This window comes from Myxocyprinus asiaticus, chromosome 43 (assembly GCF_019703515.2).
Source record: "Myxocyprinus asiaticus isolate MX2 ecotype Aquarium Trade chromosome 43, UBuf_Myxa_2, whole genome shotgun sequence".
In the NCBI taxonomy this organism is placed as follows: domain Eukaryota; kingdom Metazoa; phylum Chordata; class Actinopteri; order Cypriniformes; family Catostomidae; genus Myxocyprinus; species Myxocyprinus asiaticus.
In genome coordinates this window covers 11,112,848-11,130,621 of record NC_059386.1, presented here as the reverse complement: position 1 = coordinate 11,130,621, position 17,774 = coordinate 11,112,848, and the positions used below count along the sequence as shown (strand labels likewise).

General features: G+C 38.9%; 1 protein-coding gene across 6 annotated transcripts in view; it reads right to left on the bottom strand.

Moving 5' to 3' along the window:
- Nucleotides 1-4,286: 4,286 nt before the first annotated feature.
- Nucleotides 4,287-17,774, bottom strand: part of arl15b (ADP-ribosylation factor-like 15b) — an 81,648-nt gene continuing 68,160 nt past the window's right edge. For 4 of the 6 annotated variants that reach the window (XM_051685433.1, XM_051685434.1, XM_051685432.1 and 1 more), the window contains one exon: nucleotides 4,287-6,061. In XM_051685433.1, the coding sequence (XP_051541393.1) occupies nucleotides 5,909-6,061 (153 nt within the window). In that variant the 3' untranslated portion in view covers nucleotides 4,287-5,908. The remainder of the gene's footprint in view (nucleotides 6,062-17,774) is intronic. The other 2 variants (XM_051685435.1, XM_051685437.1) reach the window with 1 other exon arrangement.

The following is a 17,774-nucleotide window of genomic DNA, read 5'->3' as shown; positions in this document are numbered from 1 at the left end:
TTGAAAATCTTGACGTTGCGTGTTGCATGTTAATTATAGAACTTTTTTGTAGCCCTAACTACGCAAGTTCTCACACGAACACGCTGGCCACTGTGAACGAGCATCTCTCATGAAAGTGAAAGAGTAGTCAAGGTTTTCACTGAAAAATGACTTAAATTTCAGGTTGATATCCATCCAAACCTATTGTATATCTTCAGAAGACTCGGAATTGGTCCGCGTACAGGACGCGTGATTCAAATCTCATCATCAACATAGTGCTCATGCACTGAACGCACACAGCCTGATTTTTCTAACCGTGCATCTTTGAACCCAGAGAATGTGCATGTGCCTGGAATTATTTGCACTAATTAGTGAGTCCACATGGTGGCAACACTCACATATGAGCCGTTGCTGTCATGAAGCGCTTGAAGAAGATGTAATCACCGGTAAACAACAGGAGAAGAAGGTAAAACAACAGTGGATTTGCAAGTCAAGTGTACGTGTGTGGGGAGGTCAGGAGATACCTGCATTTGTATAACTTGAGTCTGAAGGAATAGAAAGACATCTTTATGGGCCTAAACTCCTGAGGTGTCTCATAGCAGCTGTAGCACGCATGTGCCAACCGCCTGTGTATGTGCGCAGTTATATGAAGTATAATTTGACAGGCCCGCGTTCGAATGTATGCAGACTCTGAGTGAGTCACTATCAACTTCCATTGTTTGAGTAAATTAACTATTGCTTTAAGCTCCTGTATGGATACATTTATTTGGATACATGAATAAAGTAACTGTTCACTTTCTGGTTTATAGGAATTCCTACAAGCCAATGAACTGAAACTCCCTCCATCTAATAGCTTTGTGGGTAAGACCGACAGCTGGTTGTAGATGACTAATCCATAGAAAGGGAAACACTATGATTACTAACTATTAAAGGATGACCTACGGAGATGCGGGCATTCTTTTGGCTTTAGTCAACTGAGAGCTAAAAGTCATCTTGACTAACAAAACAAGGAAAAATATCGTAAAAATAGTTATACATGTTGTTAAAGGTTTTCCAAACAACAATACCCATCCGCCACTGCTAAGACTAACTGATTTTGACCCAAACTTGAGCCAATGTTGCTATGTTGGGACATTTAAACAGAGAACTATTTATAACTTAATATTAAATTATTTACTTATACACTGCCTAGCAACAAAAAAAAAAAATCACCGTTTGGATTTAAATAAGCAGATACTTAAGAGCCTATGATTTAATCATCATTGCAGTGATTAATATGTTTCAGCTGGCAACAATTATTTTAACCAAGGGCGTAGCAGCCAGGGGGGACATGGGAGACACGTCCCCCACACTCTTTAAAAAAGGTGATTCGGTCCCCCACACTTTTCCAAGTTAAACCCATACTGAGTCCAAATGGTGGATTTGTATACAGTATTCTTTACGTTTTGTTACTTTGGGCTGTTCGAGCAACCATCCAGTCAATCACAGGTGAGTTTCATAAGCCGAAACAACACTTACGTAATAGGCCGTCAGTCAGACAGTCTAATCAATGTGGCTCCGTTCATTTCTACAAAGTTGCTTTCAACAATGCTCATTTATCCATGTTTTTTATCGGCATTGATGTTGGTCTAAATTAATAATCTAGAGATGTGGAGCACACAAATGAGAGTTATCGGCATATCGTTCGTGACTGGCAGCATTACATGAAATGCACTGCAGAAAAAAAACATAAGACAACCCTTTTAAGCGCACATTGTAAGTGGAGTTTATATCAGCGCATGAGTCTTCATTAAGTTATGCATTTTACATTATGTTTGTGAATTTTCCTTCCTCATGATGCCATCTATTTTGTGAAGTGCACCAGTCCCTCCTGCAGCAAAGCACCCCCACAACATGATGCTGCCACCCCCATGCTTCACGGTTGGGATGGTGTTCTTCGGCTTGCAAGCCTCACCCTTTTTCCTCCAAACATAATGATGGTCACTATGGCCAAACAGTTCAATTTTTGTTTAATTAGACCAAAGGACATTTCCCCAAAAAGTAAGATCTTTCTCCCCATGTGCACTTGCAAACTTTAGTCTGGCTTTTTATGGCGGTTTTGGAGCACTGGCTTCTTCCTTGCTGAGCAGCCTTTCAGGTTATGTCAATATAGGACTTGTTTTACTGTGGATATAGATACTTGTCTACCTGTTTCCTCCAGCATCTTCACAAGGTCCTTTTCTGTTGTTCTGGGATTGATTTGCACTTAGTGTATGTAAACTTCTGACCCACTGGAATTGTGATATAGTCAATTAAAAGTGAAACAATCTGTCTGTAAACAATTGTTGGAAAAAATACTCGTGTCATGCACAAAATAGATGTCCTAAACGACTTGCCAATATAGTTTGCTAATATTAAGTCTGTGGAGTGGTTAAAAAAGTAGTTTTAATGACTTCAAACTAAGTGTATGTAAACTTCTGACTTCAGCTGTAGGTATAGAAAAAAAATGCTTCATATTTAAATATCAAAATGTCCTGGATAGATGAAATATGCCAGCTTTGAGTTATAATATCCCTCTGTATGGACAAATAAATGTTTGAGTCATAAAAATGCATTTCTAGGCAAAAATCTAGGCACCTTTGAGTAGCTTATATTTCATTAAAGGACTTATTCACCCAAAAAATAAAAATTTTATTATTTACTCATCCTCATGTTGTTCCAAAGGCGTTTGACTTTCTTCTGTGGAACACAAAAGGAAATAATTTACTTAATGTCCCATTGGCTGAATTCAGTACAATGGTAGTACATAAAGACTCACTTTAATGCTTAATAAAGCACCCAAAAATGTCATAAGAGTAGTCCTTGCGACTCGTTCGTCATTTACCAAGTCTTCTGAAGATATTAAATATATTCGTACAATAAAAGTCGTTAATAATTCTGAAATCAAATGAAATCATTACTAAAGTACATGAATAGTGCTGCAATCCAATATGGCGGCTACGTCAATAACATCAAACCTCATTGGTTCTTGTGTGTCTCATGATCAAACGTCATTTTTCATTTTGGGTGAACTATTCCTTTAATCCATTTATCATAAGACACATACATTTTAGATTTAAGATGCGTCCCAAATGGCACAGTTCTGCACTATTCTACACCATCTTGAAGTGTAAATAGTGTAATTACAATTGTAATTAATGCTAAATGTGGCAACCAGTGAAACTTCTGTGAAGACAGGATCTTGTAAATTTGAGTTTAATACTTTACCATCACCCCACACTTTGTAAATACGTACACTATTTGAGAAATATGTGTTGGACTGTTAAGCTAATGTGCTAAAGCAGTGGTTCTCACATTTATTTATTTTTTGATGAACGCCCCCCCCTCCTTCATTCCCAAGACCATAGTAAACACATGGAAGCATGGATCTCCTTCACTACCATGGTTAGATGTAACATGATTTCTATAAAACAAACTATGGCATTTTTGTAATAAACAGTAGACCTACTCTAAACACATGTAAAAACAATAAATACAAAATATAAACATTTGAAAGTTGTAACAAAAATGTATTATATTCCCTCACTCCCCTAATGTAGCCTATGACAAATTTAATAAAGCTGAAGTAGTGATATGATATTAATTATCAATCTATTTCTGCCTAAAGTACAGTTCATGTTTTATAGTAATTTCAAGGGTGGTGAGGTAGAATTCTGTGCCGAATTCAAATGGTTTCTGCTTCTCGCGCTTTGCTTCTCACTGATTCTTGCAAAGCTGCGAGTTTAAGAGCTCGAGCTTTAAGTGCTTTGCGCTCGCACTGCTCTGTCCATTGAGTTGTATCCATCTATAGAGCCATACAGGTGCATTAGCCAAGGTTGATGCGTCATTAGACTTCAAAATCAGATGAACTGCGGTACAAATGCGTACCAACCCGTATAATTGAGAACCAACTGATATACTCCAAGTCTAGAAACCAAGTTTTAATGCATAGATGAACCTGATGATAGATTTGATTAACATGACTGATTAACGCCATCCATTTGTAACCTAGCGCCCCCCTCTTTACTAATTTGCTCTCAGCGCCCCCTGGATCTTCAGAGCTGAGATATTCCTCTGTTTGTGTTCAGCAGAAAGAAAGTCATACACATCTGGGATGGCATGAGGATGAGTAAATGATGAGAGAATTTTCATTTTTGGGTGAACTATCCCTTTAAGACTCATATGCAATAATGGTTATTCAGCAAAACTGGTCAAGGCCTTCTTTCATTATTTGTGAGTCACCAAAGTGAAACATGATACATTCCTACATGCAGATAAAGACAACAAACTTGTACTTCAACAGCCTTTATTTTCCATGTTGCTCAGTGGCAATTATACATAAATACATACAAACACCATCAAACATGTGACTTGAGGCAAACCATGGTAAACTGCTCAAAAGTCCACCTAGACTTTTTTTTTTTTCTCTTCCAGTACAAAGACCGAGACAAAAATCTGTAACAAATGTACAAATATTTGAATTACAAAAAAAGGCAGCTGAACTGGTTTGGAGGGTATAACATTTTTGTAGATATAAATAAAACACAAGATGTTGTTGTGCAAGATCTACAATGACTATGCAATTCCAGGTGGTGGCCATTTTTCAAAGGATATTTGCTTTTGGAAGCCTGGCTGTAGCACATGAGTAATTTGGTTAACACTTAGACTGGGCTTTGGCATGAACTTCCTCCTCTGTTTAGATCTCTGGAGATAGTATAGGTGTAAAAACAGAAATCTAGAGAACAAAACCAAATGCTTCACTCCATCTAAATTGGAGGCCATTAGACAAGAGGAGGAGCACTTATGCAAGAGAGTGTTTTACATTCAGGGCCAACAGAAATGAAAAAGAATAAAAAACAAATTAAATGCAATTTCCAAACAATCACACCTTATGATACATAATACGTCATGCATACAAAGGCTTTGCCAAAGTTCACCTACAGGGAATCAGTTGTGGTTTTGGTGTCTTTGGTGAAAAGACATCCAAGTTTACCGGTGCTATAATTTAATAATGCTATAATGTCAACCATCACCATTCAAGATAGAGATATAGTAGAGCAAAATCCTTGATACGTTCTGGCTTGAAATAATACTAGACCAAGTTAAGAAAACATTACTTTGCCCTCAACAAGGATCTCTTAAAAATGATAAAATCCAAATAACTTCATAAATGTACATTTTATGATTCACTCTATAGCTCCAATGGTACATCAATTGCAGCTCCATGCAGTTTAAAGATATTACATGACAGGAGAAGAATTTATATTTTCGTGATTTTCGGAATCAGTCATAATTCACATTGCACTTCACAGACACAAATAATTAAGACTGCCTATTTCAATTACATCTAAGGACTGTTGTTTGTGAGAACACATTTATACATTTGTTTTAAAAATACATTAGCACACACTTTAAGGCTTTGAAGTACAAACTGGCATCTCTCGCTTGCAAACACGCATTCTTTGCGCAATCATTCACGCCACACTGTGCTAAGAAAAACAATCTACGCACTACAAAAACAGGACTTCCAGTTGCAATACGTGACCAAGCATGTGATTACATTATCTATTTAGTAGCAACTAGGTCTGTATTAAAGAGGACAGATTTAACCATATTTACTGTCAAAGGTAATTGTGTGTTGAATGTTTGTTCTCGGTTAATACATGTGGTCTGGAGAAGGTATCAAACTTCAGAGGTTCTGAGATTCTTCTTTCTCGGCAGATATGTATCCTTACATATAAGGATTCATAATAGTTGCAAAGTCCATTTTTCCATGGCTCAGTTTGTTACACCACAGTAACAGTCACAATGAAGTTGGTACAGTGGCCATGCTGAAATGGGCTGTGCTGGCCAGTGGTGAGTTCAGTGGCGATCGGTAGTGTCTGAGGGGTGGTGGAATGGTTTCCCTGGGTCATATCCTGCCCGTCTCCTGGTCCTTCTCCTCGAGCAGATGAATGAGCTGAGTGAAGCTTTCCTTGACTGCGTCCATGTTGTCCACAGTGCTGCCCTCCAGAATCCAGCTTTTGCCTCGTGCCAGCGGTTCCAGCTCAAAGTATTTCTTTATCTGTGCAAGTGATGAGGAGACAGGGAGACATAAGGTTTAATTAGGTAGAGACAAGAATAAAAGTACGTGGTATTGTAATCAGAGTTTAGAGGATAACAGTTAATCTGTTGAGTCTCCCTCTATTAAAAAAAAAAAAAAAAAAAGAAAGAAAGAAAGAGAAAAGAAGCAATATTTGTTTCCATTGACCTCAATTCATTCTCGTCTCATTTGCAGGTCGGCAAAGCAGTAGCGTGAATGTTAACAAGCGCTCGATGCAATGGAATTAGCATGGGTAGTTGGCAACATTGCATGCATGATAACTGTATATTAGCAAAAGCTATTTGATTTATTCTTAAAAGTGAAGTGCGCAATTTGTTCAACACTAACGTCACTGAAAGGAAATGCAAAAATCTTTTCAGACAGGTTTCTAGGACTTGGACTGAGTACTAATATTGATTTTCCAGATTAATCTACTTTTGAACAATCCCGAAATCGGTTTTTAAAATCCAAGATCGTTTTTTTTTTTTTTTTTACTCTATGTGCAACCCTGTAACTCACTCACATATGCGACCAAATTCTATGCTATACAACTAAACATTTCTGTGATTAGCCACTGCCTGGTACATCTGCCTGTGATTGAGTAGTATAGTTGTGAAGAAGTTTGTCACAGAGATCTTTTTTCTGCATGTAAAAGTAAAGGATTGATTTGACTCGTGTAATCCATGTGTGATTCACACAATCCATTTGTCATTGAAATGTCTCTTTTAATACCATTTCTGTTCTTTACAGTCAGTTGTTGATCAAAAAACAACAACAACAAAAAAAAGTTAAATCTAATCACACATAGCACAGATGTGGTAAAGAAACCTGATGCAACTGATTAATATGCGCTCAACCAAAACTCTTCTGAGAGGTGCACAATGAACTGCTGCTATTCATTTTTTTTTATTTTTTTATTTTTTTCAGTTTGGAATGCCCAATTCCCAGTGTGCTTTTAGGCCCTCGTGGTGGCATAGTGATTCGTCTCAGTCCGGGTGGCGGAGGACTAATCCCAGTTGCCTCCGTGTCTGAGACCGTCAACCCACGCATCTTATCACGTGGCTTGTTGAGCGTGCTGCCACCCACCGCGGCAACCACACCCAACTCACCACGCGCCCCACCAAGAACAAAACACATTATAGCGATCACGAGGAGGTTACCCCATGTGACACTACCCTCCCTAGCGACCGGGCCAATTTGGTTGCTTAGGAGACTTGGCTGGAGTCACTCTGCACACCCTGGTATTCGAACTAGTGAACTCCAGGGGTGATAGCCAGCGTCTTTACCACTGAGCTACCCAGGCCTCCGAACTGCCGCTATTCTTTAAGAGACCGTACTGTTTAAGCACTTGCTCTACATATCAATGTAAATACTTGTAGATAGAACAAATTATTCATGTAAACAATAAACAATATATATATATTTATATATGGAATACATGGAATTTGCTAATGTTTTGAATGTGAACAAAATGATGAACATTTTAATAAATAAATAATTTTAGTTAGAAGTTAGAAGGGACGCCTGTATAATTAACAGCATTATCTGAGAGAATTTGTAAGCAAAATGGCCATTATAACTAAAATATATCTAAATGAATCTGAATCGAAATGTTTCCTTTTCTGTAAAAAAAAAAAAAAAAAAAAAGAAAAGAAAAAGGCTAAAATCTGGGTTACAGTGAGACACAATGGAAGTTAATGGGGCCAATTATTGGAGAGTTTAAAGGCAGAAATGTGAAGCTTATAATTTTATAAAAGCACTTACATTCATTCTTCTGTTAGAAATTGTGTATTATTTGAGCTGTGAAGTTGTTTAAATCATAATGTTTACAGTCGTTTTAGGGTTTGTTGACATTATATCGTCATGGCAACGAAGTTGTAAAATTGGAAGAAAGGTTATTAAGTAATTTAATTACACTAAAATCAGGTTAACATGCACATCTTACATTTACATTTACGCATTTGGCAGACGCTTTTATCCACAGTGCCCTTATTACAGGGACAATGCACCTGGAGCAACCTGGAGTTAAGTGCCTTGCTCAAAGACACAATGGTGGTGGCTGTGGGAATTGAACCAACAAGCTTTTGCTTACCAGTTCAGTGCTTTAGTCCACTACGCCACCCCCATTCACTTCCATTGTAAGTGCTTCACTGTAACGCAGATTTTTTCTTTTTTTTTTTTTTAAAGAAAAGGAGGGACAAGTCACAATTTATTTTTATGGCAATTAATATTCCACAAATGCTGTCAATTGAGCTCAACTTGTAATGAACCCGGAATATTCCTTTAAAAGATTGTCATTCCAACTTAATGGTTGGCTCAATATTTTTATCAGGGTAATTAGCTATCTTGTTTGCACTGTACAGTACAAATGTCACTAAACAATGCTGAGATCAGATTCTTAGTCGTCAGATACATTCAATAAAGGTTTTTATACCAAATGCTTGGGAGGGGTGGTTATTTAGCAATATGTTAGCCTTATTAAGAATGCATTATAAATTGTATCTGTTAAAAAAGGTAAATATTCAGCCTGTAATATGAGCTCCAAAATAAAATAATATATCTGCCAAGACATTCCAATATATTAGCCAGGGGAATATGAGGACAAAGTTGTAGAACTAGCGCCAGTCCTTTTCAACAGGGCAGAATGGGGAGGGGAGATTGGAATGCAAGCACTGAAGCGATCACTGTTTGCTACGGTAAATGATGTGGAGGAAAACTTTGGGAAACACAAGAAAGAAATTCAGAAATATGTTCAAAAGGGAAAGAGACCATGAAGGTATTTTTGCTGCCCTATGATTAGTAAAGATGGCAAGCAAAAAGACGTCAAGCGCAGTAATGTTTAGGATAGATAAAAGCATTGTATGAGATAAAGGACATTGCTACTGATTATTAGCAGTGCTGCTGTTTTCCGAATTTCCAAGGCAACAATAGACAGCAACAGGTAATACATATTTCAACTAGACTGAATGGCTTCCATGCTTTAATTTATTTAGCAAATTATCTATAATTTCTTACTGTTGATTGCAAATGAAAACCGGCAGGTGCCTGTATTTTTCCGCTAAAGTCTCATCTATTACAGCTTAAAGCTCAGCAGAGAAGTTCAGAGTAGTTAAGATCTGAAAGAACATCATGATGCCAGAAAAACCTTGAACTTCATTTGAACAACAACAGCACTAGGGCTGCATGATTCAGTCAAGAAATCATATGTGGTTATTTTGACAAACACTGTAATTGCGATTTGAACAGTGAAATGATAAACATCATATTGCTTCGATATCAAGGCCAAAAGAACACAATAGCATAAATTCACACTGAAACAGCTGCGCTCATGTTGAATGGAGTGCAAACACTTCAAACTTGCAGATTGTTTTTCATCTCCAAATAAAGTCATGTTTTTCCCATGCTGTGCTGCCAATATCAAGTCTTTAAAAGTGTTCACATTTGAGTCCCCTTTAACGGAACCAAACTCAGACCCAATTATTATTATTATTATTATTATTAACAAATTGGAAAATCTAAAATATCATATTGAATATTAGAATTTTATTATAGAATAGTACTACATGTCTGTCAAAATTTCTTCAATTTCACAAAGCATTCTTATGGGCCATTCACACCACATACGTTTTTTTGTCTATCTTTAGCCGTTATGCCGCTTCATGTTTTTTTCAGTGTCTCGTGCAGGAATGCCACATTTTTAGACGCTGTGTCAAGAGGGTTTTATGAGAAGCCCTAAGTAAAAAAAACGAATTAAATCATTGCACTCTATCAAGCTTTTTTTTTTTTTAGCGCAAGAGCACGTTCAGTCTAAACAGCTCCTTAGGCGTTCTGGTTAAACCCTTAAGCCTTTATTTTAGTGAAAAACCAAAGGAAGACCTTTGAGTTTCTATGTGTAGTTGACAATACTCAATGCTCAATCTGATGATAAGCTGTCATCTTTTTTGTTACCTGGTATAGCATTATTACAGCTGTATGATAACTTACAGCAGCCCAAAATGTTTGGAATTACACAAATGTGAAAATAAAGTATACCTGGAATGCTTTGCATTCATAATGAATGTTATATATGCAATGCAGAAACACCTCCAGAGATGGAGTTCGGGTAGAGCATTTAGATCGAGAACTGCTCCAAGGCAGTTAAAAACACTGTATAAGAGTCTGATGGTTATCGGATGGATTTGAGTAGTGGATTGAGCTTCCAACCTCCAAACACTCTGCTGAAACCATCTCAACATTCAAGAACCAGCTGAAAAGGGGGCCTAGGTATCTCAGCAAGTAAATACGCTGACTACCACACCTGGAATCACAAGTTCGAATCCAGGGCGTGCTATGTGACTCCAGTCAGGCTTCCTAAGCAACCAACTGGCCCGGTTGCTAGGGAGGATAGAGTCACATGGGGTAACCTCCTCGTGGTCGCTATAATGTGTGGTTCTTACTTTCGGTGGGGCACGTGGTGCCGCGGAGAATAGCATGAAGCCTCCATATGCGCTATGTCTCCGCAGTAACGCGCTCAACAAGCCACGTGATAAGATGCACAGATTGACGGTCTCAGACGCGGAGGCAACTGGGAGTCGTCCTCTGCCACACGGATTGAGGCGAGTCACTACACCACCATGAGGACTTACAGCGCATTGGGAATTGGGCATTCCAAATTGGGGAGAAAAGGGGAGAAAAGAAAGAAAAAAAGAACCAGCTGAAAACACATCTGTTTAGAGAGCAATCCACACTAAGTGTAATCCTCACTAAATGCACTTATTTAATATTTAACAATTAAAGTCTCTTTCTTCTACACTAGCTTCTTTACTACTCCGGCCATTTTGAGAACTTGGCAGTGCCAATGTTCTGACAATGCAGATATTTTTGGCTTTTTTTTTTTTTTTTATAACAAATTGCTTGCTATGCTCCTCATTTTAAGTTGCTCTGCATAAAAGCTTCTGCTAAATGACTAAATGTTTAATAATTGCACAAGCCATATCAGTTCACTTAAAGTCGATTAATTGTGAAGCCCTAAACAGCACCTAAACGTGATACCACTCATCCAAAAATGTCTGTCCCAGTAAAAGTGCTTTCTCCTCTCCAGTTCCTAATATTTGCTTCCACCCAAAACACTGACCTCTGACCTTGGGGACTTAAAGAGGACCAGAATAAATACAGACTAAGCCACTAGCACAGGTGTGAAGAGTGAAGAATGAGACTAACATATTTCAAACGCTGTACTGATTTAACACATAATCATAATTCTTGACACAACAGGAACACTATAATAATATTTTTTCAGCAAGTTTTGGCGGCGTCTTTTTTGGAAACCAGTCTTTTGTATCACCGCCTGCTTGGCTCAGTACCAAACCTCCCTGCTGCGGTGAGAGCCCACCCCAAATGGAGTACTTCCTCAAGCCTGGCCTCTGATTCTGTCAGTTCCACCAAGTTTAAGCTCACTCAGAGTGTTGAGAATATAGCGTCAGTGTCACTTCTAGGCAAAGACTGAGCTTAACTGACAGCCAGCGGAAAGGGTCCAAAAAAGCCATTGGAATGTTTTACTTCCCTTTGAGAGTGCAAAGGAGAGGGGAGAAAAAAATTTAAATAATCAAACAAAACATCCTTTGAGCCAAAGCTTCCTATCATGCCAAGAATGTTGATTAAGATTTCTATGTCTGAGACCTCATCGCTACAAAATTACACAATCCTGCTGCTTGGAAGAGCAAGAACAAAATTTGTCTATTGTTTGCCAGTGAAACATATTCAAACCTAAAAGTCAAATGTAACGTTTGTGAAAGAAAGGGGCTTGGGGGGGGGGGTGTTGGTATGAGCTTAAGATGACATTAATGAACAACGCGTCACAAAGATGACAAAGACAGGGGCTGTGTCTCATTTGGAAGGCTGCGTGCTAGGTAGGACATGTCCTTTGAAGGCTGCAGTATACAGAGTGTCCTCCTTTAAACAAGCCTCGTTTAAACGAGGCGGCCTTCGTAGGACAAATGGAAACGGAACGTAACATGGTTGCTATGACAGCACGCCACTCTTTAACAAGTGCTTTGAGTGAGAAGGGAACAAAGTCCCTTTAGAAGGGAATGTATGAAGTACATTTTAGGAGAGTTAATAATGATGTAAAGAGAAAAGAAAATAGATTTTACAGGTGTACTTTAGTCTAATACTTTATATATTAATATAATTATACATATTATATACTCTGCACCCATCTACTGAGGTACTTCAACTTGGGAATTAACATTCCTTGCATTCGAACATCATATTTACGGGCAAATTGGCGTCTTTTTTTTTTTTGACATTTCCGTTGAAGCAAAGTATTGTGGGTTATGAGTGCCCACGAGGGATACACCTCATGCATCCTCCGAATTCCCATGAAAGAAGGTCGCATTTGAAGGCTGCATTCGAAGTGTCCTACTCACTTTTCTGAAACGAGACAGCCTCGATGACGTATGCGGCCGACAAATGCAACCTCCAGAGGACGCATCCTATGTCCTTCCAAATGAGAGACAGCCACAGCCAGCACCACTGGATGGCGGTAGCAGCTGATGCAGCAAAATTTGTATCATATCTACCCTGCAAACTTCTCTACACCTGTCAAGAAGTCCTTGTCCTATTTTACTCCAAAATCAAAAGAAACAATTAAGAAATTTATATTTTGCATATAGAAAATGAAGCCTATTTTTAGGGCCATAGAGGTTTTTTATATTGTGAAATTTTTTCATGACAGTTACGCATATTTTACCCCTCAATTCTCATTACTGCAACGTGAAAAAAAGATATATAATTTAAATTATTTATACACTCACTGAGCACTTTATTAGGAACACCTGTACACCTACTTATTCATGCGATTATTTAATCAGCCAATCGTGTGGCAGCAGTGCATTGCATAAAATCATGAAGATACGGGTCAGGAGCTTCAGTTAATGTTCACATCAAGTGCTGAACTCCAATTTATTCTGCGTTTTGGTGATAGTTAAGACTTGACGTGCTTCTGTGGTAATTAAATTAGACTTACATAGGCTGAACAATACTTGATTTCTGTAACAAGTCCCATCTGGGCTTGTTTTGTCCATCAAATAGCGGAAGAGGTCCTTTCTCCATAATATTATCACTGACAGGGAAGCGCTGTTGTGTGTGTGTGTGTGTTGTGAAGTGTGCATCAGTGTAATAACTCTGGGCAGACACATTAAAAAGTTTCCGCCCTTCACACCAGTGTTTATGCTGTATCAAAGGTAAATGCATTAATCCCGATTAAGAAAAATTAACGTGTTAAACGTATTAATTATTTGCATGCGTTAACGGGTTAATGCTGACAGCTCTAAAAATATATATTAATTGGTGTTAAACATAACCCAAGACATTTTCTTGTCATGTTTCGTGAGAATCACCCATGTAGAAGAGATCAGCACAGACAGGAAAGAGAGGCAGTGTAGAGATGGTTTACATGTGTAGTGTCTGCTCAAGTGTAAAATGTTATGCACTGTTTGGCCCTCTCATGCAACCTGAGTCTGGTACTCCAAAATAACTTGTCCTCCAACCAAACCAGTCTGTTTGCAGTCAATTGCTTCAGTTGCATTGCTAATAAGATCAGCTTGATCTGAATTAATCTCCAGATCTTCTTTGATGAACCTTGTAAATTACTTGTGAAAATCCACGATGGAGCTGACCTCAGGTATCAACATGTGCAGGGCTCGCATGGAGCCAACTAAATCTGTACAAAACTGTTGTTAAGTGCTCCACAAGTTCTACAAGCCAGATTGGCTGTTACACCTGGTTTACAGCAGCTCCACTTTATGACGTGTTAGGACATGAAGCCTTTCCATTGTCAGTGGGATAAAACTTAACTGCAGACAAGCCGTGACTAAATCACTTTGTCGAGAGTCCCGACTACTGCTGCCCCTGAATGAAGCCAGAACCTTGCAGTTCCAGGTCAAAGGCCGTGAACAAGCTTCTTGGCCTATGTGCTTTCATCATCTGCTTGCCTGGTCATAGAGCAGATTTACAGTAACTCAATTTGCATGGAACTTGACGGTTCACATCTGGACTTGCAACAGGATAAAAGGAGCAAATATTGAGCCAATTAACTGCAGCATTGCAGGACTTTATTATTCACTGTCCACCCATCCAACTGACAATCAGCTTGCCCTGAATGCCTGGGTGGACTGACCTTTACTCAGTGAACTTCTAGAAACACCCACTAAAAAGAATATACACTCACAGAGGCAAGCATCCCTTCAGGCACTGACAGGTGACCTGCTGGCAAGCCCATATCAACACACTACTCAAACTAATATCAACAAATCCATCTGATAACCATCAGACTCTGAACTTAATAAACTTAACCACTCACACACCTGCAGCTTTGCAATGGAAATTCTCCACCGCTAACTTCAAGTAAGTGGGAGATAATTTCTAAAGATAGGAATATTTAATCATAATAATATTCATCAATTTCAAAAAGAAACACATGGAAAATATGGGTTTGAAGCAGACCACTAGACAAATGGTGGAGAGCACACCTCCTCCCCCAATAGCTGAGACTCTGGCCAGTTGTTTGTGGAGCTCTAGTTTCTGTTATTCATGTGTTAAATCAGGCTCATTCCACAGCAAACCACAGCAGTTCCATGGGCCCCCTCTACTCGCATGCTGGAGGCTGTACTCCCTTTCTGAAGAGATTTCCTCATATTAATAAATGGAACAGTATTTCATGCAGGGCAACGAAGGCTCTGTCACTGGGGATTCCACAGTGAAGAAACATTCCTGACAAAGTAGCTCAGAACAAGCTCTCCAGCCAAAATCGTGTTCAAGTTTCAAAACAAAAAAGTGCTGGCCAAGCAATACGCATATACATGTGCATGTATTAGATGTATACTGTACATGTGTGTTATGCATTGCTCAACCTCTTTTGACATGGATAGCTCTTTGCAACTCTATAGCATGAACAAAGAGACCACTGACTCAAGGGAGTCTTCTCCAAAGCAGACACATCTCCAACAGATAGATTGTTTACATTGTCAAATGTAGAGAAAAGAATAAAATGTATTGAATTCTCTACATACACCTGATGTGAAAAAGCACCATCTGCTCCCATGCCATGGTCCCCCCAACAAGCATAACTTTACATCGTCATGACTGTTGATCTGAGTTATGGCGAAGATTGAAGTTCGGAGTGCTCATAACTCAAGGAGTCTGGCTTCAGAACATTAGGAACACATTAAAAGGAGCTCAACCTGCCCCCCTGGATATCTTCAACAACACTTAACCTAAACATAATCCCAACCAGGAGCCCCAGGCCATAACAGTAGTGATTCATGGAAAAGAATCCAAATGTAGATACTACCCCAATAGACAGTCAACCAAATACTGTTTCCATCTCGCTTATGCATTTTCACCCTTCTAGCACGCTTACAGAGCTATATACAGACATGCTCAGACAAATTCAAATATTAGGCAAGAACTGCTGTTCAGACTCACAGGACTGCAAATCAAATTTGTTAAAAATACCAAACTGGCACAAGTAATAGTTGCCCGTGAGGGTAGAGATTCAATTAGAGTGGATGTTGCAGGCCAAATGGGGTCTGCAGAGGTAAAAAAAAAATACTCCATTAAGTGATGTGAGCTGTCTGGCTTGAAGACGTTTCCCAGGATCCTGTTCATTAGATGCTTTGTGGTGCTACTGTTGCTTAAGTGTGAAATATGTATAGGTGATGTCCCACACATCCCCTGGAGCTCTTCTTGTCAATGCCTGGGTCTGACCTATAACCGTATTGGCTTGCTTATATGGTCTGTTCTATTCAGACGGTGGGCATCAGCTGCCAGACCGTAGGTGACATATGTCTGCTCAGAGTGCAACCGCTAATTGTCATCTATGAAACCATAAAAGATGTTCCAGCACGTGATGTTACCCTGTAATGTGTCGTGCACACCACATTAAACAATTTATCATGATTTTGATGACAACATGTTCTCTGCATTATGTGTTGTAGTCTCGAAAGAGCACATTATCACTAGTAGCATAACTGGACTGAAAGAATTTTGTTACTTTGACAGCATCATCAATCCAAGACCATATGGTCCACAAGCAGGCGGTTGCTGGTTGCTCAGACACTGGGCATTGCCACCACACAGAAGTTCTTCATGTGGCAGAACCAGTGACCTCTCTCAGCAGAATGCCCGGAGTCAGGCTGCCACACAATAACGTCTGGCTAGCATGATTCTTTCAAACCAGACAGAATACAGAGTCTACCCAGCCAGACAGTTCTACCACAGTTCAGCCTCCTTCAGGCATACAAGATGGCCTTTGTTTCCATGTCTCAAACACATCTTTCAGGACAGGCGAGGAAAAATTCCTCTCCCCAAAAACATTCAATTGATGGCGCCTGATGCAATGAAGACTTCTCTAAGGTTTACCTCATCTATTTTCTCCCATGTATTTTAGAGATACACAACAATTTACTCAGGACCACTTACATAAAGTGCCGTAAGGTATGTCACATTCTATTGCTCAATGTTGGCCAATCGTTCAGGTTACAAAAAAATAAAAAAAATAAAAAACACACATTGCAATAGAATTCCATTTTATAGCTAAATTAATTTAGCAAGAAAGAAATATTCTAGAATGAGAGTATCATTGAGCAAGAACGGTTTGTGTGTGAGAAAATCAAGTCAAGAGGGTCAATGAAGACATTAGCAGAGCAGATGAGCTTTATACCACCAAATACATTTGCTTTCCATCCCTCTCTGTATTGAAAGAGATGTAAAACGGTTCCTGCATGCATTAGGGTAGAAGGCTCCAAGAGGGCTTAAAGATATCTGTCATCTGAAACAGGTCCGGTCATACTTTCTGGAGCTTGGGCTCTGTATGCCTCTCCCACTCATGTTGATTCTGTATCCATCTCTATCAGTTATAACTCTATTAAAGCCAGATGTTACGGGTGCCCTGTCTACTTCCAGAGCCGTGGTAATTTTATTATTACTCTAAATCACAACCCAGTGAGATCAGCCGCGGGAAAAAGGGAGGGGGGTGTGGGTCAGGCAGGGAAAAAAAATCGGGCGGTTCTTTTAAAGGTAAGACATTGACCCCTTCCATTACCCCATGGGGGGAGCTGCTTCCAAAGATCAGATGGGGAGACGGGGGCAGTAAATTACTCCAGTGACTGTGACTGTGCTGGGTAGAGTTTCAACTGCCAGGCCCTCAGATATGAGGACCATGGAGCTCCAGGGGTACCATATATCAAAGATACAAGAGTCTTTCTCTTCAGCATGAGGTAGGGATTTTCAACATACACACATACTGTACCTATAATGCTCAACAGTGAGATATTCTTTCTGAGTTGGGGCATGTCAATTTAAGCATCTTTTTTAGAAGCAAATTGATATTGATCATAAGGAGCAATTTACTTTTTACTGATTTTGTGGACTTTTGATGAAGAACAGCAATAAATCTTGCCAGAAAACACTATTAATTTAGTCGGTTTATGGAGGGATGGCCCATGAGACAAAACTACATTTCCCATCATTCTCTGTTACAACACAAGAAAAATAAAATTAGGCTTGGGATCCATGCCTTTTTCAAGCATTGATAATCAGAAGATATATATATATATATATATATATATATATATATATATATATATATATATATATATATATATATATATATATATATATACATATACAGTTATGCTCAAAAGTTTGCATACCC